Genomic DNA, 25761 nt, shown 5'->3' with positions numbered 1-25761 from the left:
CTGGTGCTGAAACACAAGAGCCCACCAAGCTTCCAAGCAGAGAGGGCACACCTGGAAAGGAGCCCACTCCGACTATCTTTGGCTATAAGGAGACACCTGAGAAGCCAGAAGCCGATGACAAGGAGCCTGGCAAGAAAAAGAAGGGCAAGCCAAAGAAGCCATCCGACGAGCCACATGAGCAGAAAGAACCAGAAACGGTCATCATCACTGAAGTGACTCGCATCATCGAGGAAGGTAAGAAGGAGCCAGCATTCCCTGGAGAACCTGGTGCTGAAACGCAAGAGCACACCATGCTTCCAAGCAGAGAGGGCACACCTGGAAAGCAGCCCACTCCGACTATCTTTGGCTGGAAGGAGACACCTGAGAAGCCTGAAGCCGATGACAAGGAGCCTGGCAAGAAGGGCAAGCCAAAGAAGCCATCCGATGAGCCACATGAGCAGAAAGAACCCGAAACGGTCAGCATCACTAAAGAGACTCGCATCATCGAGGAAGGTAAGAAGGAGCCAGCATTCCCTGGAGAACCTTGTGCTGAAACGCAAGAGCCCACCAAGCTTCCAAGCAGAGAGGGCACACCTGGAAAGGAGCCCACTCCTACTATCTTTGGCTGGAAGGAGGCACCTGAGAAGCCGGAAGCTGATGACAAGGAGCCTGGCAAGAAAAAGAAGGGCAAGCCAGGGAAGCCATCCGATGAGCCACATGAGCGGAAAGAACCCGAAACGGTCATCATCACTGAAGTGACTCGCATCATCGAGGAAGGTAAGAAAGAGCCAGCATTCCCTGGAGAACCTGGTGCTGAAACACAAGAGCCCACCAAGCTTCCAAGCAGAGAGGGCACACCTCGAAAGGAGCCCACTCCGACTATCTTTGGCTATAAGGAGACACCTGAGAAGCCAGAAGCCGATAACAAGGAGCCTGGCAAGAAAAAGAAGGGGAAGCCAAAGAAGCCATCCGATGAGCCACATGATCAGAAAGAACCCGAAACGGTCATCATCACTGAAGTGACTCGCATCATCGAAGAAGGTGAGAAGGAGCCAGCATTCCCTGGAGAACCTGGTGCTGAATCACAAAAGCCCACCAAGCTTCCAAGCAGAGTGGGCACACCTGGAAAGGAGCCCTCTCCGACTATCTTTGGCTGGAAGGAGACACCTGAGAAGCCAGAAGCCGATCACAAGGAACTTGGCAAGAAAAAGAAGGGCAAGCCACAGAAGACATTTGACAAGCCACATGACCAGAAAGAGCCTGAAATAGTTATCACTGAAGTGACTCGCATCATGCAGGAAGGTAAGAAGGAGCCAGCATTCCCTGGAGAACCTGGTGCTGAAACACAAGAGCCCACCAAGCTTCCAAGCAAAGAGGGCACACCTAGAGAGGAGCCCACTCCGACTATCTTTGGCTGTAAGGAGACACCTGAGAAGCCAGAAGCCGATGACAAGGAGCCTGGCAAGAAAAAGAAGGGCAAGCCAAAGAAACCATCCGATGAGCTACATGACCGGAAAGAACCCGAAACAGTCATCATCACTGAAGTGAGTCGCATCATCGAGGAAGGTAAGAAGGAGCCAGCATTCCCTGGGGAACCTGGTGCTGAAACACAAGAGCCCACCAAGCTTCCAAGCAGAGAGGGCACACCTGGAAAGGAGCCCTCTCTTACTATCTTTGGCTGGAAGGAGACACCTGAGAAGCCTGAAGCCAATGACAAGGAGCCTGGCAAGCAAAAGAAGGGCAAGCCGAAGAAGCGATCCGATGAGCCACATGATCAGAAAGAACCCGAAACGGTCATCATCACTGAAGTGGCTCGCATCATCGAGGAAGGTCAGCAGGAGCCAGCATTCCCTGGAGAACCTGGTGCTGAAACACAAGAGCCCACCAAGCTTCCAAGCAGAGAGGGCACACCTGGAAAGGAGCCCACACCGACAATCTTTGGCTGGAAGGAGACACCAGAGAAGCCAGATGCCGATGGCAAGGAGCTTGGCAAGAAAAAGAAGGGCAAGCCAAAGAAGCCATCCGATGAGCCACATGACCGGAAAGAACCCGAAACGGTCATCATCACTGAAGTGACTCGCATCATCGAGGAAGGCAAGAAGGAGCCAGCATTCCCTGGAGAACCTGGTGCTGAATCACAAGAGCCCACCAAGCTTCCAAGCAGAGAGGGCACACCTGGAAAGAAGCCCTCTCCGACTATCTTTGGCTGGAAGGAGACACCTGAGAAGCCTGAAGCCGATGACAAGGAGCCTGGCAAGAAAAAGAAGGGCAAGCCAAAGAAGCCATCCGATGAGCCACACGAGCGGATAGAACCCGAAACGGTCATCATCACTGAAGTGACTCGCATCATCCAGGAAGGTGAAAAGTTAATTGGGTTGCCTGGAGAGGCTAAAGTTGAGATGCAAGAGCCTACCGAGCTTCCAAGCAGAGAAGGCACACCTAGAAAGGAGCCTACGTCGACTGTCTTTGGCTGGAAGGAGACACCTGTGAAGCCAGAACATGAAGACAAGGAGCCTGGCAAGAAAAAGAAGGGCAAGCCAAGGAAGCCATCCGATGAGCCACATGACCTGAAAGAACCCGAAACGGTCATCATCACTGAAGTGACTCGCATCATCGAGGAAGGTAAGAAGGAGCCAGCATTCCCTGGAGAACCTGGTGCTGAAACACAAGAGCCCACCAAGCTTCCAAGCAGAGAGGGCACACCTGGAAAGGAGCCTACTCCGACAATCTTTGGCTGGAAGGAGACACCTGAGAAGCCTAAAGCCGATGACAAGAAGCCTGGCAAGAAAAAGAAGGGCAAGCCAAATCAGCCATACGATGAGCCACACGAGCGGAAAGAAACCGAAACGGTCATCATCACTGAAGTGACTCGCATCATCGAGGAAGGTAAGAAGGAGCCAGCATTCCCTGGAGAACCTGGTGCTGAAACACAAGAGCTCACCAAGCTTCCAAGCAGAGAGGGCACACCTGGAAAGGAGCCCACTCTAACTATCGTTGGCTGGAAGGAAACCCCTGAGAAGCCTGAAGCCGATGACAAGGAGCCTGGCAAGAAAAAGAAGGGCAAGCCAAAGAAGCCATCCGATGAGCCACATGACCAGAAAGAACCCGAAACGGTCATCATCACTGAAGTGACTCGCATCATCGAGGAAGGTAAGAAAGAGCCAGCATTCCCTGGGGAACCTGGTGCTGAAACACAAGAGCCCACCAAACTTCCAAGCAGAGAGGGCATACCTGGAAAGGAGCCCTCTCCGACTATCTTTGGCTGGAAGGAGACAGCTGAAAAGCCAGAAGCCGATGACAAGGAGCCTGGCAAGAAAAAGAAGGGCAAGCCGAAGAAGCCATCCGATGAGCCACATGATCAGAAAGAACCCGAAACGGTCATCATCACTGAAGTGACTCGCATCATCGAGGAAGGTGAGAAGCAGCCAGCATTCCCTGGAGAACCTGGTGCTGAATCACAAGAGCCCACCAAGCTTCCAAGCAGAGAGGGCACACCTGGAAAGGAGCCCTCTCCGACTATCTTTGGCTGGAAGGAGACACCTGAGAAGCCTGAAGCCGATGATAAGGAGCCTCGCAAGAAGCGCAAGCCAAGGAAGCCAACCGATGAACCACATGAGCGGAAAGAACCCGAAACGGTCATCATCACTGAAGTGACTCGCATCATCGAGGAAGGTGAGAAGGAGCCAGCATTCTCTGGAGAACCTGGTGCTGAAACACAAGAGCCCACCAAGCTTCCAAGCAGAGAAGGCACACCTGGAAAGGAGCCCTCTCCGACAATCTTTGGCTGGAAGGAGACACCTGAGAAGCCAGAAGCCGATGACAAGGAACTTGGCAAGAAAGAAAAGGGCAAGCCAGAGAAGCCATTTGACAAGCCACATGACCAGAAAGAACCTGAAACAGTTATCATCAATGAAGTGACTCGCATCATCCAGGAAAGTGAAAAGTTAACTGGGTTGCCTGGAGAGGCTAAAGTTGAAATGCAAGAGCCTACCGAGCTTCCAAGCAGAGAAGGCACACCTGGAAAGGAGCCCACGTCGACTGTCTTTGGCTGGAAGGAGACATCTGTGAAGCCAGAAGCCGATGACAAAGAGCCTGGCAAGAAAAAGAAGGGCAAGCCAAAGAAGCCATCCGATGAGCCACATGACCAGAAAGAACCCGAAACGGTCATCATCACTGAAGTGACTCGCATCATCGAGGAAGGTAAGAAGGAGCCAGCATTTCCTGGAGAACCTGGTGCGGAAGCACAAGAGCCCACCAAGCTTCCATGCAGAGAGGGCACACCTGGAAAGGAGCCCACTCCGACAATCTTTGGCTGGAAGGAGACACCTGAGAAGCCTGAAGCCGATGACAAGGAGCCTGGCAAGAAAAAGAAGGGCAAGCCAAAGAAGCCATCCGATGAGCCACATGACCGGAAAGAAGCCGAAACAGTCATCATCACTGAAGTGACTCGCATCATCGAGGAAGGCATGAAGGAGCCAGCATTCCCTGGGGAACCTGGTGCTGAAACACAAGAGCCCACCAAGCTTCCAAGCAGAGAGGGCACACCTGGAAAGGAGCCCACTCCAACTATCTTTGGCTGGAAGGAGACACCTGAGAAGCCTGAAGCCGATGACAAGGAGCCTGGCAAGAAAAAGAAGGGCAAGCCGAAGAAGCCATCCGATGAGCCACATGATCAGAAAGAACCCGAAACGGTCATCATCACTGAAGTGACTCGCATCATCGAGGAAGGTGAGAAGGAGCCAGCATTCCCTGGAGAACCTGGTGCTGAATCACAAGAGCCCACCAAGCTTCCAAGCAGAGAGGGCACACCTGGAAAGGAGCCCTCTCCGACTATCTTTGGCTGGAAGGAGACACCTGAGAAGCCTGAAGCCGATGATAAGGAGCCTGGCAAGAAGCGCAAGCCAAGGAAGCCATCCGATGAGCCACATGAGCGGAAAGAACCCGAAACGGTCATCATCACTGAAGTGACTCGCATCATCCAGGAAGGTGAAAAGTTAACTGGGTTGCCTGGAGAGGCTAAAGTTGAAATGCAAGAGCCTACCGAGCTTCCAAGCAGAGAAGGCACACCTGGAAAGGAGCCCACGTCGACTGTCTTTGGCTGGAAGGAGACATCTGTGAAGCCGGAACATGAAGACAAGGAGCCTGGCAAGAAAAAGAAGGGCAAGCCAAAGAAGCCATCTGATGAGCCACATGACTTGAAAGAACCCGAAACGGTCATCATCACTGAAGTGACTCGCATCATCGAGGAAGGCAAGAAGGAGCCAGCATTCCCTGGACAACCTGGTGCTGAAACACAAGAGCCCACCAAGCTTCCAAGCAGAGACGGCACACCTGGAAAGGAGCCCACTCCGACAATCCTTGGCTGGAAGGAGACACCAGAGAAGCCAGAAGCCGATGACAAGGAGCCTGGCAAGAAAAAGAAGGGCAAGCCAAAGAAGCCATCCGATGAGCCACATGACCAGAAAGAACCCGAAACGGTCATCATCACTGAAGTGACTCGCATCATCCAGGAAGGCAAGAAGGAGCCAGCATTCCCTGGAGAACCTGGTGCTGAAACACAAGAGCCCACCAAGCTTCCAAGTAGAGAGGGCACACCTGGAAAGGAGCCCACTCCGACAATCTTTGGCTGGAAGGAGACACCAGAGAAGCCAGAAGCCGATGACAAGGATCCTGGCAAGAAAAAGAAGGGCAAGCCAATGAAGCCATCCGATGAGCCACATGACCGGAAAGAAGCCGAAACAGTCATCATCACTGAAGTGACTCGCATCATCGAGGAAGGCATGAAGGAGCCAGCATTCCCTGGGGAACCTGGTGCTGAAACACAAGAGCCCACCAAGCTTCCAAGCAGAGAGGGCACACCTGGAAAGGAGCCCACTCCAACTATCTTTGGCTGGAAGGAGACACCTGAGAAGCCTGAAGCCGATGACAAGGAGCCTGGCAAGAAAAAGAAGGGCAAGCCGAAGAAGCCATCCGATGAGCCACATGATCAGAAAGAACCCGAAACGGTCATCATCACTGAAGTGACTCGCATCATCGAGGAAGGTGAGAAGGAGCCGGCATTTCCTGGAGAACCTGGTGCTGAAACACAAGAGCCCACCAAGCTTCCAAGCAGAGAGGGCACACCTGGAAAGGAGCCCACACCGACAATCTTTGGCTGGAAAGAGACACCAGAGAAGCCAGATGCCGATGGCAAGGAGCCTGGCAAGAAAAAGAAGGGCAAGCCAAAGAAGCCATCTGATGAGCTACATGACCGGAAAGAACCCGAAACGGTCATCATCACTGAAGTGACTCGCATCATCGAGGAAGGCAAGAAGGAGCCAGCATTCCCTGGAGAACCTGGTGCTGAAACACAAGAGCCCACCAAGCTTCCAAGCAGAGAGGGCACACCTGGAAAGGAGCCCACTCCGACAACCTTTGGCTGGAAGCAGACACCAGAGAAGCCAGAATCCGATGACAAGGATCCTGGCAAGAAAAAGAAGGGCAAGCCAAAGAAGATATCCGATGAGCCACATGACCAGAAAGAACCCGAAACGGTCATCATCACTGAAGTGACTCGCATCATCGAGGAAGGCAAGAAGGAGCCAGCATTCCCTGGAGAACCTGGTGCTGAATCACAAGAGCCCACCAAGCTTCCAAGCAGAGAGGGCACACCTGGAAAGGAGCCCTCTCCGACTATCTTTGGCTGGAAGGAGACACCTGAGAAGCCTGAAGCCGATGTTAAGGAGCCTGGCAAGAAGCGCAAGCCAAGGAAGCCATCCGATGAGCCACATGAGCGGAAAGAACCCGAAACGGTCATCATCACTGAAGTGACTCGCATCATCCAGGAAGGTGAAAAGTTAACTGGGTTGCCTGGAGAGGCTAAAGTTGAAATGCAAGAGCCTACCGAGCTTCCAAGCAGAGAAGGCACACCTGGAAAGGAGCCCACGTCGACTGTCTTTGGCTGGAAGGAGACATCTGTGAAGCCGGGACATGAAGACAAGGAGCCTGGTAAGAAAAAGAAGGGCAAGCCAAAGAAGCCATCCGATGAGCCACATGAGCAGAAAGAACCTGAAACGGTTATCATCACCGATGTGACTCGCATCATCGAGGAAGGTAAGAAGGAGCCAGCATTCCCTCGAGAACCTGGTGCTGAAACGCAAGAGCCCACCAAGCTTCCAAGCAGAGAGGGCACACCTGGAAAGGAGCCCACTCCGACTATCTTTCGCTGGAAGGAGACACCTGAGAAGCTGGAAGCTGATGACAAGGAGCCTGGCAAGAAAAAGAAGGGCAAGCCAAAGAAGCCCTCTGATGAGCCACATGACCTGAAAGAACCCGAAACGGTCATCATCACTGAAGTGACTCACATCACCGAGGAAGGCAAGAAGGAGCCAGCATTCCCTGGACAACCTGGTGCTGAAACACAAGAGCCCACCAAGCTTCCAAGCAGAGAGGGCACACCTGGAAAGGAGCGCACTCCGACAATCTTTGGCTGGAAGCAGACACCAGAGAAGCCAGAAGCCGATGACAAGGATCCTGGCAAGAAAAAGAAGGGCAAGCCAAAGAAGATATCCGATGAGCCACATGACCAGAAAGAACCCGAAACGGTCATCATCACTGAAGTGACTCGCATCATCGAGGAAGGCAAGAAGGAGCCAGCATTCCCTGGAGAACCTGGTGCTGAATCACAAGAGCCCACCAAGCTTCCAAGCAGAGAGGGCACACCTGGAAAGGAGCCCTCTCCGACTATCTTTGGCTGGAAGGAGACACCTGAGAAGCCTGAAGCCGATGATAAGGAGCCTGGCAAGAAGCGCAAGCCAAGGAAGCCATCCGATGAGCCACATGAGCGGAAAGAACCCGAAACGGTCATCATCACTGAAGTGACTCGCATCATCCAGGAAGGTGAAAAGTTAACTGGGTTGCCTGGAGAGGCTAAAGTTGAAATGCAAGAGCCTACCGAGCTTCCAAGCAGAGAAGGCACACCTGGAAAGGAGCCCACGTCGACTGTCTTTGGCTGGAAGGAGACATCTGTGAAGCCGGAACATGAAGACAAGGAGCCTGGCAAGAAAAAGAAGGGCAAGCCAAAGAAGCCATCTGATGAGCCACATGACCTGAAAGAACCCGAAACGGTCATCATCACTGAAGTGACTCGCATCATCGAGGAAGGCAAGAAGGAGCCAGCATTCCCTGGACAACCTGGTGCTGAAACACAAGAGCCCACCAAGCTTCCAAGCAGAGACGGCACACCTGGAAAGGAGCCCACTCCGACAATCCTTGGCTGGAAGGAGACACCAGAGAAGCCAGAAGCCGATGACAAGGAGCCTGGCAAGAAAAAGAAGGGCAAGCCAAAGAAGCCATCTGATGAGCCACATGACCTGAAAGAACCCGAAACGGTCATCATCACTGAAGTGACTCGCATCATCGAGGAAGGCAAGAAGGAGCCAGCATTCCCTGGACAACCTGGTGCTGAAACACAAGAGCCCACCAAGCTTCCAAGCAGAGAGGGCACACCTGGAAAGGAGCCCACTCCGACAATCCTTGACTGGAAGGAGACACCAGAGAAGCCAGAAGCCGATGACAAGGAGCCTGGCAAGAAAAAGAAGGGCAAGCCAAAGAAGCCATCCGATGAGCCACATGACCAGAAAGAACCCGAAACGGTCATCATCACTGAAGTGACTCGCATCATCCAGGAAGGCAAGAAGGAGCCAGCATTCCCTGGAGAACCTGGTGCTGAAACACAAGAGCCCACCAAGCTTCCAAGCAGAGAGGGCACACCTGGAAAGCAGCCCACTCCGACAATCTTTGGCTGGAAGGAGACACCTGAGAAGCCAGAAGCCGATGACAAGGAGCCTGGCAAGAAAAAGAAGGGCAAGCCAAAGAAGCCATCTGATGAGCCACATGACCTGAAAGAACCCGAAACGGTCATCATCACTGAAGTGACTCGCATCATCGAGGAAGGCAAGAAGGAGCCAGCGTTCCCTGGAGAACCTGGTGCTAAAACACATGAGCCCACCAAGCTTCCAAGCAGAGAGGGCACACCTGGAAAGGAGCCCACTCCAACTATCTTTGGCTGGAAGGAGACACCTGAGAAGCCGGAAGCTGATGACAAGGAGCCTGGTAAGAAAAAGAAGGGCAAGCCAAAGAAGCCATCCGATGAGGCACATAACCGGAAAGAACCCGAAATGGTCATCATCACTGAAGTGACTCGCATCATTAAGGAAGGCGAGAAGGAGCCCGGGCTTCCTGGAGAGCCTGGTGCTGAAACACAAGAGTTCACCAAGCTTCCAAGCAGAGAGGGTACACCTGGAAAGGAGGCCACTCCGACTATCTTTGGCTGGAAGGAGACACCTGAGGAGCCAGAAGCCGATGACAACGAGCCTGGCAAGAAAAAGAAGGGCAAGCCAAAGAAGCCATCCGATGAGCCACATGAGCAGAAAGAATCCGAAACAGTCATCATCACTGAAGTGACTCGCATCATTGAGGAAGGTGAGAAGGAGCCAGCATTCCCTGGAGAACCTGGTGCTAAAACTCAAGAGCCCACCAAGCTTCCAAGCAGAGAGGTCACACCTGCAAAGGAGCCCTCTCCGACTATCTTTGGCTGGAAGGAAACACCTGAGAAGCCAGAAGCCGATGACGAGGAACCTGGCAAGAAAAAGAAGGGCAAGCCAAAGAAGCCATCAGATGAGCCACATGAGCAGAAAGAACCTGAAACGGTTATCATCACCGATGTGACTCGCATCATCGAGGAAGGTAAGAAGGAGCCAGCATTCCCTGGAGAACCTGGTGCTGAAACGCAAGAGCCCACCCAGCTTCCAAACAGAGAGGGCACACCTGGAAAGGAACCCACTCCGACTATCTTTGGCTGGAAGGAGACACCTGAGAAGCCGGAAGCTGATGACAAGGAGCCTGGCAAGAAAAAGAAGAGCGAACCAGAGAAGCCATCCGATCAGCCACATGACCAAAAAGAACCCGAAATGGTCATCATCACTGAAGTGACTCGCATCATTAAGGAAAGCGAGAAGGAGCCAGGGCTCCCTGGAGAACCTGGTGCTGAAACACAAGAGCCCACCTTGCTTCCAAGCAGAGAGGGCACACCTGGAAAGGAACCCTCTCCGACTGTCTTTGGCTGGAAGGAGACACCTGAGAAGCCAGAAGCCGATGACAAGGAACTTAGCAAGAAAAAGAAGGGCAAGCCAGAGAGGGCATTTGACAAGCCACTTGAGCAGAAAGAACCCGAAACGGTCATCATCACTGAAGTGACTCGCATCATCAAGGAAGGTAAGAAGGAGCCAGCATTTCCTGGAGAACCTGGTGCTGAAATGCAAGAGCTCAGCAAGCTTCCAAGCAGAGAAGGCACACCTGGAAAGGTGCCCACGTCGGCTATCTTTGGCTGGAAGGAAACACCTGTGAAGCCTGAAGCCGATGACAAGGAGCCTGGCAAGAAAATGAAAGGCAAGCCAAAGAAGCCATCCGATGAGCCACACGAGCGGAAAGAACCCGAAACGGTCATCATCACTGAAGTGACTCGCATCATCGAGGAAGGCAAGAAGGAGCCAGCAATCCCTGGAGAACCTGGTGCTGAATCACAAGAGCCCACCAAGCTTCCAAGCAGAGAGGGCACACCTGGAAAGGAGCCCTCTCCGACTATCTTTGGCTGGAAGGAGACACCTGAGAAGCCTGAAGCCGATGACAAGGAGCCTGGCAAGAAAAAGAAGGGCAAGCCAAAGAAGCCATCCGATGAGCCACACGAGCGGAAAGAACCCGAAACGGTCATCATCACTGAAGTGACTCGCATCATCGAGGAAGGCAAGAAGGAGCCAGCATTGCCTGGAGAACCTGGTGCTGAAACACAAGAGCCCACCAAGCTTCCAAGCAGAGAGGGCACACCTGGAAAGGAGCCCACTCCGACAATCTTTGGCTGGAAGGAGACACCAGAGAAGCCAGAAGCCGATGACAAGGAGCCTGGCAAGAAAAAGAAGGGCAAGCCAAATAAGCAATCCGATGAGCCAGATGACCAGAAAGAACCCGAAACGGTCATCATCACTGAAGTGACTCGCATCATCCAGGAAGGCAAGAAGGAGCCAGCATTCCCTGGAGAACCTGGTGCTGAAACACAAGAGCCCACCAAGCTTCCAAGCAGAGAGGGCACACATGGAAAGGAGCCCACTCCGACAATCTTCGGCTGGAAGGAGACACCAGAGAAGCCAGAAGCCGATGACAAGGAGCCTGGCAAGAAAAAGAAGGGCAAGCCAAAGAAGCCATCCGATGAGCCACATGATGAGAAAGAACCCGATACGGTCATTATCACTGAAGTGACTCGCATCATCGAGGAAGGTGAGAAGGAGCCAACATTCCCTGGACAACCTGGTGCTGAATCACAAGAGCCCACCAAGCTTCCAAGCAGAGAGGGCACACCTGGAAAGGAGCCCTCTCCGACTATCTTTGGCTGGAAGGAGACACCTGAGAAGCCTGAAGCCGATGACAAGGAGCCTGGCAAGAAAAAGAAGGGCAAGCCAAAGAAGCCATCCGATGAGCCACACGAGCGGAAAGAACCCGAAACGGTCATCATCACTGAAGTGACTCGCATCATCGAGGAAGGCAAGAAGGAGCCAGCATTGCCTGGAGAACCTGGTGCTGAAACACAAGAGCCCACCAAGCTTCCAAGCAGAGAGGGCACACCTGGAAAGGAGCCCTCTCCGACTATCTTTGGCTGGAAGGAGACACCTGAGAAGCCTGAAGCCGATGATAAGGAGCCTGGCAAGAAGCGCAAGTCAAGGAAGCCATCCGATGAGCCACATGAGCGGAAGGAACCCGAAACGGTCATCATCACTGAAGTGACTCGCATCGTCGAGGAAGGTAAGAAGGAGCCAGCATTCCCTGGAGAACCTGGTGCTGAAACACAAGAGCCCACCAAGCTTCCAAGCAGAGAAGGCACACCTGGAAAGGAGCCCCCTCCGACAATCTTTGGCTGGAAGGAGACACCTCAGAAGCCAGAAGCCGATGACAAGGAACTTGGCAAGAAAGAGAAGGGCAAGCCAGAGAAGCCATTTGACAAGCCACATGACCAGAAAGGACCTGAAACAGTTATCATCACTGAAGTGACTCGCATCATCCAGGAAGGTGAAGAGTTAACTGGGTTGCCTGGAGAGGCCAAAGTTGAAATGCAAGAGCCTACTGAGCTTCCAAGCAGAGAAGGCACACCTGGAAAGGAGCCCACGTCGACTGTCTTTGGCTGGAAGGAGACATCTGTGAAGCCGGAACATGAAGACAAGGAGCCTGGTAAGAAAAAGAAGGCCAAGCCAAAGAAGCGATCCGATGAGCCACGTGAGCAGAAAGAACCCGAAACAGTCATCATCACTGAAGTGACTCGCATCATCGAGGAAGGTAAGAAGGAGCCAGCATTCCCTGGAGAACCTGGTGCTGAAACGCAAGAGCTCACCAAGCTTCCAAGCAGGGAAGGCACACCTGCAAAGGAGCCCACTCCGACAATCTTTGGCTGGAAGGAGACACCAGAGAAGCTAGAAGCCGACGACAAGGAGCCTGGCAAGAAAAAGAAGGGCAAGCCAAAGAAGCCATCCCATGAGCCACATGAGCAGAAAGAACCCGAAACGGTCATCATCACTGAAGTGACTCGCATCATTGAGGAAGGTGAGAAAGAGCCAGAATTCCCTGGAGAACCTGGTGCTAAAACACATGAGCCCACCAAGCTTCCAAGCAGAGAGGGCACACCTGGAAAGGAGCCCACTCCGGCTATCTTTGGCTGGAAGGAGACACCTGAGAAGCCGGAAGCTGATGACAAGGAGCCTGGCAAGAAAAAGAAGGGCGAACCAGAGAAGCCATCCGATCAGCCACATGACCAAAAAGAACCCGAAATGGTCATTATCACTGAAGTGACTCGCATCATTAAGGAAAGCGAGAAGGAGCCAGGGCTCCCTGGAGAACCTGGTGCTGAAACACAAGAGCCCACCTTGCTTCCAAGCAGAGAGGGCACACCTGGAAAGGAACCCTCTCCGACTGTCTTTGGCTGGAAGGAGGCACCTGAGAAGCCAGAAGACGATGACAAGGAACTTAGCAAGAAAAAGAAGGGCAAGACAGAGAAGGCATTTGACAAGCCACATGACCAGAAAGAACCTGAAACAGTTATCATCACTGAAGTGACTCGCATCATCGAGGAAGGTAAGAAGGAGCCAGCATTCCCTGGAGAACCTGGTGCTGAAACACAAGAGCTCAGCAAGCTTCCAAGCAGAGAAGGCACACCTGGAAAGGTGCCCACGTCGGCTATCTTTGGCTGGAAGGACACACCTGTGAAGCCAGAACATGAAGGCAAGGAGCCTGGTAAGAAAAAGAAGGGCAAGCCAATGAAGCCATCCGATGAGTCACACGAGCGGAAAGAACCCGAAACGGTCATCATCACTGAAGTGACTCGCATCATCGAGGAAGGCAAGAAGGAGCCAGCATTGCCTGGAGAACCTGGTGCTGAAACACAAGAGCCCACCAAGCTTCCAAGCAGAGAGGGCACACCTGGAAAGGAGCCCACTCCGACAATCTTTGGCTGGAAGGAGACACCAGAGAAGCCAGAAGCCGATGACAAGGAGCCTGGCAAGAAAAAGAAGGGCAAGCCGAAGAAGCCATCCGATGAGCCACATGATGAGAAAGAACCCGATACGGTCATTATCACTGAAGTGACTCGCATCATCGAGGAAGGTGAGAAGGAGCCAACATTCCCTGGACAACCTGGTGCTGAATCACAAGAGCCCACCAAGCTTCCAAGCAGAGAGGGCACACCTGGAAAGGAGCCCTCTCCGACTATCTTTGGCTGGAAGGAGACACCTGAGAAGCCTGAAGCCGATGACAAGGAGCCTGGCAAGAAAAAGAAGGGCAAGCCAAAGAAGCCATCCGATGAGCCACACGAGCGGAAAGAACCCGAAACGGTCATCATCACTGAAGTGACTCGCATCATCGAGGAAGGCAAGAAGGAGCCAGCATTGCCTGGAGAACCTGGTGCTGAAACACAAGAGCCCACCAAGCTTCCAAGCAGAGAGGGCACACCTGGAAAGGAGCCCTCTCCGACTATCTTTGGCTGGAAGGAGACACCTGAGAAGCCTGAAGCCGATGATAAGGAGCCTGGCAAGAAGCGCAAGTCAAGGAAGCCATCCGATGAGCCACATGAGCGGAAGGAACCCGAAACGGTCATCATCACTGAAGTGACTCGCATCGTCGAGGAAGGTAAGAAGGAGCCAGCATTCCCTGGAGAACCTGGTGCTGAAACACAAGAGCCCACCAAGCTTCCAAGCAGAGAAGGCACACCTGGAAAGGAGCCCCCTCCGACAATCTTTGGCTGGAAGGAGACACCTGAGAAGCCAGAAGCCGATGACAAGGAACTTGGCAAGAAAGAGAAGGGCAAGCCAGAGAAGCCATTTGACAAGCCACATGACCAGAAAGAACCTGAAACAGTTATCATCACTGAAGTGACTCGCATCATCCAGGAAGGTGAAAAGTTAACTGGGTTGCCTGGAGAGGCTAAAGTTGAAATGCAAGAGCCTACTGAGCTTCCAAGCAGAGAAGGCACACCTGGAAAGGAGCCCACGTCGACTGTCTTTGGCTGGAAGGAGACATCTGTGAAGCCGGAACATGAAGACAAGGAGCCTGGTAAGAAAAAGAAGGCCAAGCCAAAGAAGCCATCCGATGAGCCACGTGAGCAGAAAGAACCCGAAACAGTCATCATCACTGAAGTGACTCGCATCATCGAGGAAGGTAAGAAGGAGCCAGCATTCCCTGGAGAACCTGGTGCTGAAACGCAAGAGCTCACCAAGCTTCCAACCAGGGAAGGCACACCTGCAAAGGAGCCCACTCCGACAATCTTTGGCTGGAAGGAGACACCAGAGAAGCTAGAAGCCGACGACAAGGAGCCTGGCAAGAAAAAGAAGGGCAAGCCAAAGAAGCCATCCCATGAGCCACATGAGCAGAAAGAACCCGAAACGGTCATCATCACTGAAGTGACTCGCATCATTGAGGAAGGTGAGAAAGAGCCAGAATTCCCTGGAGAACCTGGTGCTAAAACACATGAGCCCACCAAGCTTCCAAGCAGAGAGGGCACACCTGGAAAGGAGCCCACTCCGGCTATCTTTGGCTGGAAGGAGACACCTGAGAAGCCGGAAGCTGATGACAAGGAGCCTGGCAAGAAAAAGAAGGGCGAACCAGAGAAGCCATCCGATCAGCCACATGACCAAAAAGAACCCGAAATGGTCATTATCACTGAAGTGACTCGCATCATTAAGGAAAGCGAGAAGGAGCCAGGGCTCCCTGGAGAACCTGGTGCTGAAACACAAGAGCCCACCTTGCTTCCAAGCAGAGAGGGCACACCTGGAAAGGAACCCTCTCCGACTGTCTTTGGCTGGAAGGAGGCACCTGAGGAGCCAGAAGACGATGACAAGGAACTTAGCAAGAAAAAGAAGGGCAAGCCAGAGAAGGCATTTGACAAGCCACATGACCAGAAAGAACCTGAAACAGTTATCATCACTGAAGTGACTCGCATCATCGAGGAAGGTAAGAAGGAGCCAGCATTCCCTGGAGAACCTGGTGCTGAAACACAAGAGCTCAGCAAGCTTCCAAGCAGAGAAGGCACACCTGGAAAGGTGCCCACGTCGGCTATCTTTGGCTGGAAGGAGACACCTGTGAAGCCAGAACATGAAGGCAAGGAGCCTGGTAAGAAAAAGAAGGGCAAGCCAATGAAGCCATCCGATGAGCCACACGAGCGGAAAGAACCCGAAACGGTCATCATCACTGAAGTGACTCGCATCATCGAGGAAGGCAAGAAGGAGCCAGCATTGCCTGGAGAACCTGGTGCTGAAACACAAGAGCCCACCAAGCTTCCAAGCAGAGAGGGCACACCTGGAAAGGAGCCCACTCCGACAATCTTTGGCTGGAAGGAGACACCAGAGAAGCCAGAAGCCGATGACAAGGAGCCTGGCAAGAAAAAGAAGGGCAAGGCAAAGAAGCAATCCGATGAGCCAGATGACCAGAAAGAACCCGAAACGGTCATCATCACTGAAGTGACTCGCATCATCCAGGAAGGCAAGAAGGAGCCAGCATTCCCTGGAGAACCTGGTGCTGAAACACAAGAGCCCACCAAGCTTCCAAGCAGAGAGGGCACACCTGGAAAGGAGCCCACTCCGACAATCTTTGGCTGGAAGGAGACACCAGAGAAGCCAGAAGCCGGTGACAAGGAGCCTGGCAAGAAAAAGAAGGGCAAGCCGAAGAAGCCATCCGATGAGCCACATGATGAGAAAGAACCCGATACGGTCATTATCACTGAAGTGACTCGCATCATCGAGGAAGGTGAGAAGGAGCCAACATTCCCTGGACAACATGGTGCTGAATCACAAGAGCCCACCAAGCTTCCAAGCAGAGAGGGCACACCTGGAAAGGAGCCCTCTCCGACTATCTTTGGCTGGAAGGAGACACCTGAGAAGCCTGAAGCCGATGATAAGGAGCCTGGCAAGAAGCGCAAGTCAAGGAAGCCATCCGATGAGCCACATGAGCAGAAAGAACCCGAAACGGTCATCATCACTGAAGTGACTCGCATCGTCGAGGAAGGTAAGAAGGAGCCAGCATTCCCTGGAGAACCTGGTGCTGAAACACAACAGCCCACCAAGCTTCCAAGCAGAGAAGGCACACCTGGAAAGGTGCCCCCTCCGACAATCTTTGGCTGGAAGGAGACACCTGAGAAGCCAGAAGCCGATGACAAGGAACTTGGCAAGAAAGAGAAGGGCAAGCCAGAGAAGCCATTTGACAAGCCACATGACCAGAAAGAACCTGAAACAGTTATCATCACTGAAGTGACTCGCATCATCGAGGAAGGTAAGAAGGAGCCAGCATTCCCTGGAGAACCTGGTGCTGAAACACAAGAGCTCAGCAAGCTTCCAAGCAGAGAAGGCACACCTGGAAAGGTGCCCACGTCGGCTATCTTTGGCTGGAAGGAGACACCAGAGAAGCCAGAAGCCGATGACAAGGAGCCTGGCAAGAAAAAGAAGGGCAAGCCAAAGAAGCAATCCGATGAGCCAGATGACCAGAAAGAACCCGAAACGGTCATCATCACTGAAGTGACTCGCATCATCCAGGAAGGCAAGAAGGAGCCAGCATTCCCTGGAGTACCTGGTGCTGAAACACAAGAGCCCACCAAGCTTCCAAGCAGAGAGGGCACACCTGGAAAGGAGCCCACTCCGACAATCTTTGGCTGGAAGGAGACACCTGAGAAGCCGGAAGCTGATGACAAGGAGCCTGGCAAGAAAAAGAAGGGCGAACCAGAGAAGCCATCCGATCAGCCACATGACCAAAAAGAACCCGAAATGGTCATTATCACTGAAGTGACTCGCATCATTAAGGAAAGCGAGAAGGAGCCAGGGCTCCCTGGAGAACCTGGTGCTGAAACACAAGAGCCCACCTTGCTTCCAAGCAGAGAGGGCACACCTGGAAAGGAACCCTCTCCGACTGTCTTTGGCTGGAAGGAGGCACCTGAGAAGCCAGAAGACGATGACAAGGAACTTAGCAAGAAAAAGAAGGGCAAGCCAGAGAAGGCATTTGACAAGCCACATGACCAGAAAGAACCTGAAACAGTTATCATCACTGAAGTGACTCGCATCATCGAGGAAGGTAAGAAGGAGCCAGCATTCCCTGGAGAACCTGGTGCTGAAACACAAGAGCTCAGCAAGCTTCCAAGCAGAGAAGGCACACCTGGAAAGGTGCCCACGTCGGCTATCTTTGGCTGGAAGGAGACACCTGTGAAGCCAGAACATGAAGGCAAGGAGCCTGGTAAGAAAAAGAAGGGCAAGCCAATGAAGCCATCCGATGAGCCACACGAGCGGAAAGAACCCGAAACGGTCATCATCACTGAAGTGACTCGCATCATCGAGGAAGGCAAGAAGGAGCCAGCATTGCCTGGAGAACCTGGTGCTGAAACACAAGAGCCCACCAAGCTTCCAAGCAGAGAGGGCACACCTGGAAAGGAGCCCACTCCGACAATCTTTGGCTGGAAGGAGACACCAGAGAAGCCAGAAGCCGATGACAAGGAGCCTGGCAAGAAAAAGAAGGGCAAGGCAAAGAAGCAATCCGATGAGCCAGATGACCAGAAAGAACCCGAAACGGTCATCATCACTGAAGTGACTCGCATCATCCAGGAAGGCAAGAAGGAGCCAGCATTCCCTGGAGAACCTGGTGCTGAAACACAAGAGCCCACCAAGCTTCCAAGCAGAGAGGGCACACCTGGAAAGGAGCCCACTCCGACAATCTTTGGCTGGAAGGAGACACCAGAGAAGCCAGAAGCCGGTGACAAGGAGCCTGGCAAGAAAAAGAAGGGCAAGCCGAAGAAGCCATCCGATGAGCCACATGATGAGAAAGAACCCGATACGGTCATTATCACTGAAGTGACTCGCATCATCGAGGAAGGTGAGAAGGAGCCAACATTCCCTGGACAACATGGTGCTGAATCACAAGAGCCCACCAAGCTTCCAAGCAGAGAGGGCACACCTGGAAAGGAGCCCTCTCCGACTATCTTTGGCTGGAAGGAGACACCTGAGAAGCCTGAAGCCGATGATAAGGAGCCTGGCAAGAAGCGCAAGTCAAGGAAGCCATCCGATGAGCCACATGAGCAGAAAGAACCCGAAACGGTCATCATCACTGAAGTGACTCGCATCGTCGAGGAAGGTAAGAAGGAGCCAGCATTCCCTGGAGAACCTGGTGCTGAAACACAACAGCCCACCAAGCTTCCAAGCAGAGAAGGCACACCTGGAAAGGAGCCCCCTCCGACAATCTTTGGCTGGAAGGAGACACCTGAGAAGCCAGAAGCCGATGACAAGGAACTTGGCAAGAAAGAGAAGTGCAAGCCAGAGAAGCCATTTGACAAGCCACATGACCAGAAAGAACCTGAAACAGTTATCATCACTGAAGTGACTCGCATCATCCAGGAAGGTGAAAAGTTAACTGGGTTGCCTGGAGAGGCTAAAGTTGAAATGCAAGAGCCTACCGAGCTTCCAAGCAGAGAAGGCACACCTGGAAAGGAGCACACGTCGACTGTCTTTGGCTGGAAGGAGACATCTGTGAAGCCGGAACATGAAGACAAGGAGCCTGGTAAGAAAAAGAAGGGCAAGCCAAAGAAGCCATCCGATGAGCCACGTGAGCAGAGAGAACCCGAAACAGTCATCATCACTGAAGTGACTCACATCATCGAGGAAGGTAAGAAGGAGCCAGCATTCCCTGGAGAACCTGGTGCTGAAACGCAAGAGCTCACCAAGCTTCCAAGCAGGGAAGGCACACCTGCAAAGGAGCCCACTCCGACAATCTTTGGCTGGAAGGAGACACCAGAGAAGCTAGAAACCGACGACAAGGAGCCTGGCAAGAAAAAGAAGGGCAAGCCAAAGAAGCCATCCCATGAGCCACATGAGCAGAAAGAACCCGAAACGGTCATCATTACTGAAGTGACTCGCATCATTGAGGAAGGTGAGAAAGAGCCAGAATTCCCTGGAGAACCTGGTGCTAAAACACATGAGCCCACCAAGCTTCCAAGCAGAGAGGGCACACCTGGAAAGGAGCCCACTCCGGCTATCTTTGGCTGGAAGGAGACACCTGAGAAGCCAGAAGCCGATGACAAGGAGCCTGGGAAGAAAAAGAAGGGCAAGCCAAAGAAGCCATCCGATGAGCCACATGACCGGAAAGAACCCGAAATGGTCATCATCACTGAAGTGACTCGCATCATTAAGGAAGGCGAGAAGGAGCCCGGGCTTCCTGGAGAGCCTGGTGCTGAAACACAAGAGTTCACCAAGCTTCCAAGCAGAGAGGGCACACCTGGAAAGGAGCCCACTCCAACTATCTTTGGCTGGAAGGAGACACCTGAGAAGCCGGAAGCTGATGACAAGGAGCCTGGCAAGAAAAAGAAGGGCAAGCCAAAGAAGCCATCCGATGAGCCACATGACCGGAAAGAACCCGAAATGGTCATCATCACTGAAGTGACTCGCATCATTAAGGAAGGCGAGAAGGAGCCCGGGCTTCCTGGAGAGCCTGGTGCTGAAACACAAGAGTTCACCAAGCTTCCAAGCAGAGAGGGTACACCTGGAAAGGAGCCCACTCCGACTATCTTTGGCTGGAAGGAGACACCTGAGAAGCCAGAAGCCGATGACAACGAGCCTGGCAAGAAAAAGAAGGGCAAGCCAAAGAAGCCATCCGATGAGCCACATGAGCAGAAAGAATCCGAAACGGTCATCATCACTGAAGTGACTCGCATCATTGAGGAAGGTGAGAAGGAGCCAGCATTCCCTGGAGAACCTGGTGCTAAAACACAAGAGCCCACCAAGCTTCTAAGCAGAGAGGTCACACCTGCAAAGGAGCCCTCTCCGACTATCTTTGGCTGGAAGGAAACATCTGAGAAGCCAGAAGCCGATGACGAGGAACCTGGCAAGAAAACGAAGGGCAAGCCAAAGAAGCCATCCGATGAGCCACATGAGCAGAAAGAACCTGAAACGGTCATCATCACCGATGTGACTTGCATCATCGAGGAAGGTAAGAAGGAGCCAGCATTCCCTGGAGAACCTGGTGCTGAAACGCAAGAGCTCACCAAGCTTCCAAGCAGGGAAGGCACACCTGCAAAGGAGCCCACTCCGACAATCTTTGGCTGGAAGGAGACACCAGAGAAGCTAGAAACCGACGACAAGGAGCCTGGCAAGAAAAAGAAGGGCAAGCCAAAGAAGCCATCCCATGAGCCACATGAGCAGAAAGAACCCGAAACGGTCATCATTACTGAAGTGACTCGCATCATTGAGGAAGGTGAGAAAGAGCCAGAATTCCCTGGAGAACCTGGTGCTAAAACACATGAGCCCACCAAGCTTCCAAGCAGAGAGGGCACACTTGGAAAGGAGCCCACTCCGGCTATCTTTGGCTGGAAGGAGACACCTGAGAAGCCAGAAGCCGATGACAAGGAGCCTGGCAAGAAAAAGAAGGGCAAGCCAAAGAAGCCATCCGATGAGCCACATGAGCAGAAAGAACCTGAAACGGTCATCATCACCGATGTGACTCGCATCATCGAGGAAGGTAAGAAGGAGCCAGCGTTCCCTGGAGAACCTGGTGCTGAAACGCAAGAGCCCACCAAGCTTCCAAGCAGAGAGGGCACACCTGGAAAGGAGCCCACTTCAACTATCTTTGGCTGGAAGGAGACACCTGAGAAGCCGGAAGCTGATGACAAGGAGCCTGGCAAGAAAAAGAAGGCCAAGCCAAAGAAGCCATCCGATGAGCCACATGAGTGGAAAGAACCCGAAACAGTTATCATCACTGAAGTGACTCGCATCATCCAGGAAGGTGAAAAGTTAATTGGGTTGCCTGGAGAGGCCAAAGTTGAAATGCAAGGGCCTACTGAGCTTCCAACCAGAGAAGGCACACCTGGAAAGGAGCCCACGTCGACTGTCTTTGGCTGGAAGGAGACACCTGTGAAGCCAGAACATGAAGACAAGGAGCCTGGTAAGAAAAAGAAGGGCAAGCCAACGAAGCCATCCGATGAGCCACATGACCAGAAAGAACCCGAAACGGTCATCATCACTGAAGTGACTTGCATCATTGAGGAAGGTAAGAAGGAGCCAGTATTCCCTGGAGAACCTGGTGCTGAAACGCAAGAGCCCACCAAGCTTCCAAGCAGAGAGGGCACTACAAGAGAGGAGTCTACTGTGATTATTCTTTCTGGCTTGGAAAAGAGCCTTGGGGAGCCAGAGTGTAAGAAGGCAGAGCCTGCCTGGAAAGTTAAGCCAACAGACATTCTAAATAAGGAGAGTCCCACCCAAGCAAGCATCACCACTGATGTATCTTGCATCATCAAAGAAGGTGAAAAGGAGTTTGCACTACCTTTGGCACCTTCAGCTTTTATAAGTGAACCCAGTGATCATGAAAGTGAGAGAGACAGACGAGAGAAGGTTCGAGGTAAAGAAGTTAATGAACAACAAAGCCAAGGCTGGTTTTCTAGCTTGGTAGCTGCTGCAAAAAGCATTACGTCTTGGGACAGCACTGATGATCAACTTGATCCTGCTGTGCAAAACATTGTTGATTCTGATCCATCTCCAGTGCCGGTTTCGCTTCAATCGGACATTTTGGCTGACAAGTCAGAGCCACAGGTTGGTGTTTGTCATGACACAACTCCACAGTCCTTTGATGGTTTTGAGCGTGCTGTGCCTTCGGCTCCCTTTGAACCTGAGACCAGTTTCTCTGAAGAATTGCAACCAGGTGTACAAGCTCCATTTGAACCCAGGCTTAGTGAAGGACTTCAGTCCTTCCATAGAGATGTACCGAGCACATCTGTGGGAGACCGCAGAATTCTTGCGGAGCAACCCCATCCATCTGATGTTTCTAGCGAGCATGATGATAATATTTCAATTTATTCTACTGGAACTGATGACTCGTTTTCTGTGTTGCACAGTCACCGGCCCTACGACGAGCCAAAGGCATCCAAAGGCCGACAGAAGAAACACAAACAAAGGCAAAAGGGTGAAACCTTTCTGGTGGCCTCAGCAGTGTCAAGTCATGCAGGTAGACGGTCAGCGTCTAAATCACCATCACCACCATTGGAGCGTAGTGGGCATTCCACATATCAAGACAGTCGAAAGAAGACCGACAGTAGTCAGAGTCCTCCACCGCCAGGCTTCATATCAGATGTATTAGGTAAGGCTTCAGCCACTCGGTGGGTTCCACAGGACTTGTGTCTTCACACCTCCTCAGTTGAGCGTCTCCATCAGGATGTTGTTGATTACACAGTTCAGACACCAGCTCCGGAAAGGTCAGTTCGAGCCAGTGTTGAGAAGGTTGATGAGTTAGTCAAAGCTGATACGACCACGTCTCAGAGCATACCTCCTCTGCCTGGACAACAGTCAAGCATGGGCCAAATGCTGTACAGTTGGATACCCAGCTTCGGTGCTGCACCGCACACAGAAGCGGCTCCCGTAGTTAAAAGTCAGTTCAACAAATATGGCGATGACAGCAAACAGAAAGCTGCGGGGCTCCAACATATAGACGGCAGCGAAGAGCCAGCCAAGGCGGCCACACGCTTTTCAGCTGACATCACAGGAGGAAGGCTGGTGGAATCGCCATCATCCGGTGTGGACACTGAAGGACCTTTGCCTGATTGGCTTATCGATCCCAAATGGCCTTCGCAGATGACCACCGTCATGATACTGGTGTTCCGCCAGATCTTCATAATTGAGAGGCTCTTGAGGGAAGCGTCTTCACTCCAAGGCAACGATAGGCAGCGGAAGATACAGGTATGTTGAGAAGATTTTTCTGGATGAAGATTTGTCACTTTTAATGTGTTAGTCTAAGCTTGCAACAAAACTTAGAGTCACTACTGACAGCCGTTAAAGGGACACTAAAGGCAAATACTAAGTCGACATGGACTGTTTAAATACCATTCCAGAAACCTCGCAATGCTGGTTTCGTGCCAAGAAAATACTTAGTTTACGAGAAAATTGCATCTGAAGGGTCCGAATACCTCTATTGCATTTCAAGTCTCCCGCCATCGAACTGGAGGAGTAGTGATGTTGCATACGTCGTCACCGCCCTTTGCTACCATCGGTGAGTAAAACGGCACCCAACAGATGGCAGTACCGAGTCAAGACTGAGCGGCGGATTCGCTGTTGCAGCTGCTTTTTGGTCAAGTGGTGTAGACCGTTCAGGCATCTCGTGTCATCACATGGAAGTTGAATTCTTCGCTCCTAACAGTTTGTGCGAGTTTCGCAAGCCAGCAAAACCAGCACAGCAGTACACGATAGCTATTGAAACGCGAAAGCATGGGCGGCGTGGAGTGGAGCAAAAACGAAACCCTTCGACTGCCCGCATCATTGTCAGGGTTGCTTCAATGAGTACTTTTTTCTAAAAGTGAAATAGGACTGGATAAGTAGCATTTCATTTCATCTTATAATACAACACAAGGATGTTTTATGCAACGAGTGATTCAGTACTAGTGACAAAAGTTAACTGAGGAGTGCTTTCATCATCGAGCAAGTACTTGAATGCCCCGGGGGAGTCTCTAATCATGTCCTGCATCTACCTCAATTTCTAGATTATTAAGGCTCTGTTCGCAATAATATCGACACCTTAGAGATTCTGAAGCACTAATCTATCACTTTAGCTTGACTTATTATTTGCCTTTAGCGTCCCTTTAATGCCTTATAACCTGTTTAGATTACTGCCTCAGACGAAATGCCTCTGCCAATAACCGAGCCATGTTTTCACAGAGGTTCATGACAATCATTGTCATGCCTTTTATCATGCCCATTGCTATCAGGAGAGGCACCCCAGCACTGGTCATCGAGAAAACGCACTTGTGCAAGATTACTGGTGAATTGTGGCTCACATCTAAAATGGGTGACTCTTGCGTAAAACAAAGTCTAGGCACAGTTGCCGTACCTCACTTTTCGCATTGTATCTCTTGTGGTTCTGGTGACACATTAGGCTTAACAACTAGCCTTGAAAGTTTGTTTGTTTTTTACACCAATTTGATAAGAAATGGCATACGCAAAACCTACATGCATGAAGACCGCTGCTGCTTCTGCATTTCAAAACATCAGGAAACACAGATGGCTCACGTGGAAATTGCGAGCCAGAAGTTTATGCATTTTCTTTTGCTCATGCTTTTGTGGCTTTTTCATTGGTGTTCCGCAAAAAGTATGATGAAGCACGGTGCAGGTTACCTTAACACGTGCACAACTAGTTGCTTAAAGTGGCTTGCACCTTATTGTGATTGGGTGTTGCTTAATCCGAGCATGAAAAGTTATTCCACTGCTGCATAGCACAGGCACTATACTACAAAGTTGCATCCACCGAAGCATTCGGACACACCACAAGGTTTTGTTAGGCATGTTACTGACAACGTGACAATTTTCAGGAAGCACAACAGCACATCGACGGCATGTCTCAACAGCTGTACGACGAACAGGTGTGTCAGATTTTGGAGCTCTACCATTTGGAGCACCCAGAGATGGCAAGGCATCATGGGGAACTGTCAGATCAACTTCAGCAGCTCGCACGCCGGCTTGACTCAACGGAGTTGCCAGCGCCTCAAGCAGAATCGCCAAAGCCTGGCATGGTATGTCCTGAATTCTCTGGTGAAGCTGTTAGGGGAGCTCAATGCCTCAGTTTTGGAAATGGGTCTCTTCTTGCTGATGAGCACAACTTTATTTGTCCATCAAAATTACATGCCTTTTATCTCTTACTCACTAGGTACCTTTTTTACTTTTTCTCCTCTGTTACTGCCATTAAACTGGTAGTTGGTCCTGGCTGCTGTATATTGTACCTCAGGCAGGAAGAGTGTAGCTTCGGTGCTTCAGACATATAAAACCACAGTATATAGAGCATATCGAAAAAAAGTAAATGCGATTCGGCCATTGTCATTAGTGACTAACTGGCCTTTACATTTTAGTGATAGGCTGTATATAGTGTGAAACAGTGTCACCTAACTAAATATCTGGAATCAAGCATTGCCAGCTAATAACGAACTACGTACAGTAAGGAGTGTGCACACAGTGTGCAATAAAGGTACAGCAAATATTGAGAGACCCTCAAAGTAAGTGTGAGATGAAAATAGCCTTTAATTTCTCTTGATTTTCATGTTGGTCGCAAGTGATTCGTTATTACAGCAGGTACAATGGCCCTTTTCACAGTGTAGCAGTTAATGCCTGCCAATTCTGTGCTGATATTACAGTGCTACATTGATGTTACGGTTTTATGAGACCTCAAATTTGCAATGGTCTTCAGCATGATTACCTTTCTTTTTTTTTTTACGTG

At 51.6% G+C, this 25761-nt stretch overlaps 1 protein-coding gene across 1 annotated transcript in view; it reads left to right on the top strand.

The window, feature by feature from the left end:
* The window catches only part of LOC126534488 (uncharacterized), a 369598-nt gene that overhangs the window by 293834 nt on the left and 50003 nt on the right, over positions 1-25761 (top strand). The window contains exons 123-124 of the mRNA XM_072289535.1: positions 19-23240; positions 24863-25063. Of these exons, the coding sequence (XP_072145636.1) occupies positions 19-23240; positions 24863-25063 (23423 nt within the window). The remainder of the gene's footprint in view (positions 1-18; positions 23241-24862; positions 25064-25761) is intronic.

The sequence above is a fragment of the Dermacentor andersoni genome, chromosome 7 (assembly GCF_023375885.2).
Source record: "Dermacentor andersoni chromosome 7, qqDerAnde1_hic_scaffold, whole genome shotgun sequence".
Classification (NCBI taxonomy): domain Eukaryota; kingdom Metazoa; phylum Arthropoda; class Arachnida; order Ixodida; family Ixodidae; genus Dermacentor; species Dermacentor andersoni.
This window is presented reverse-complemented; position numbering and strand designations above follow the sequence as displayed.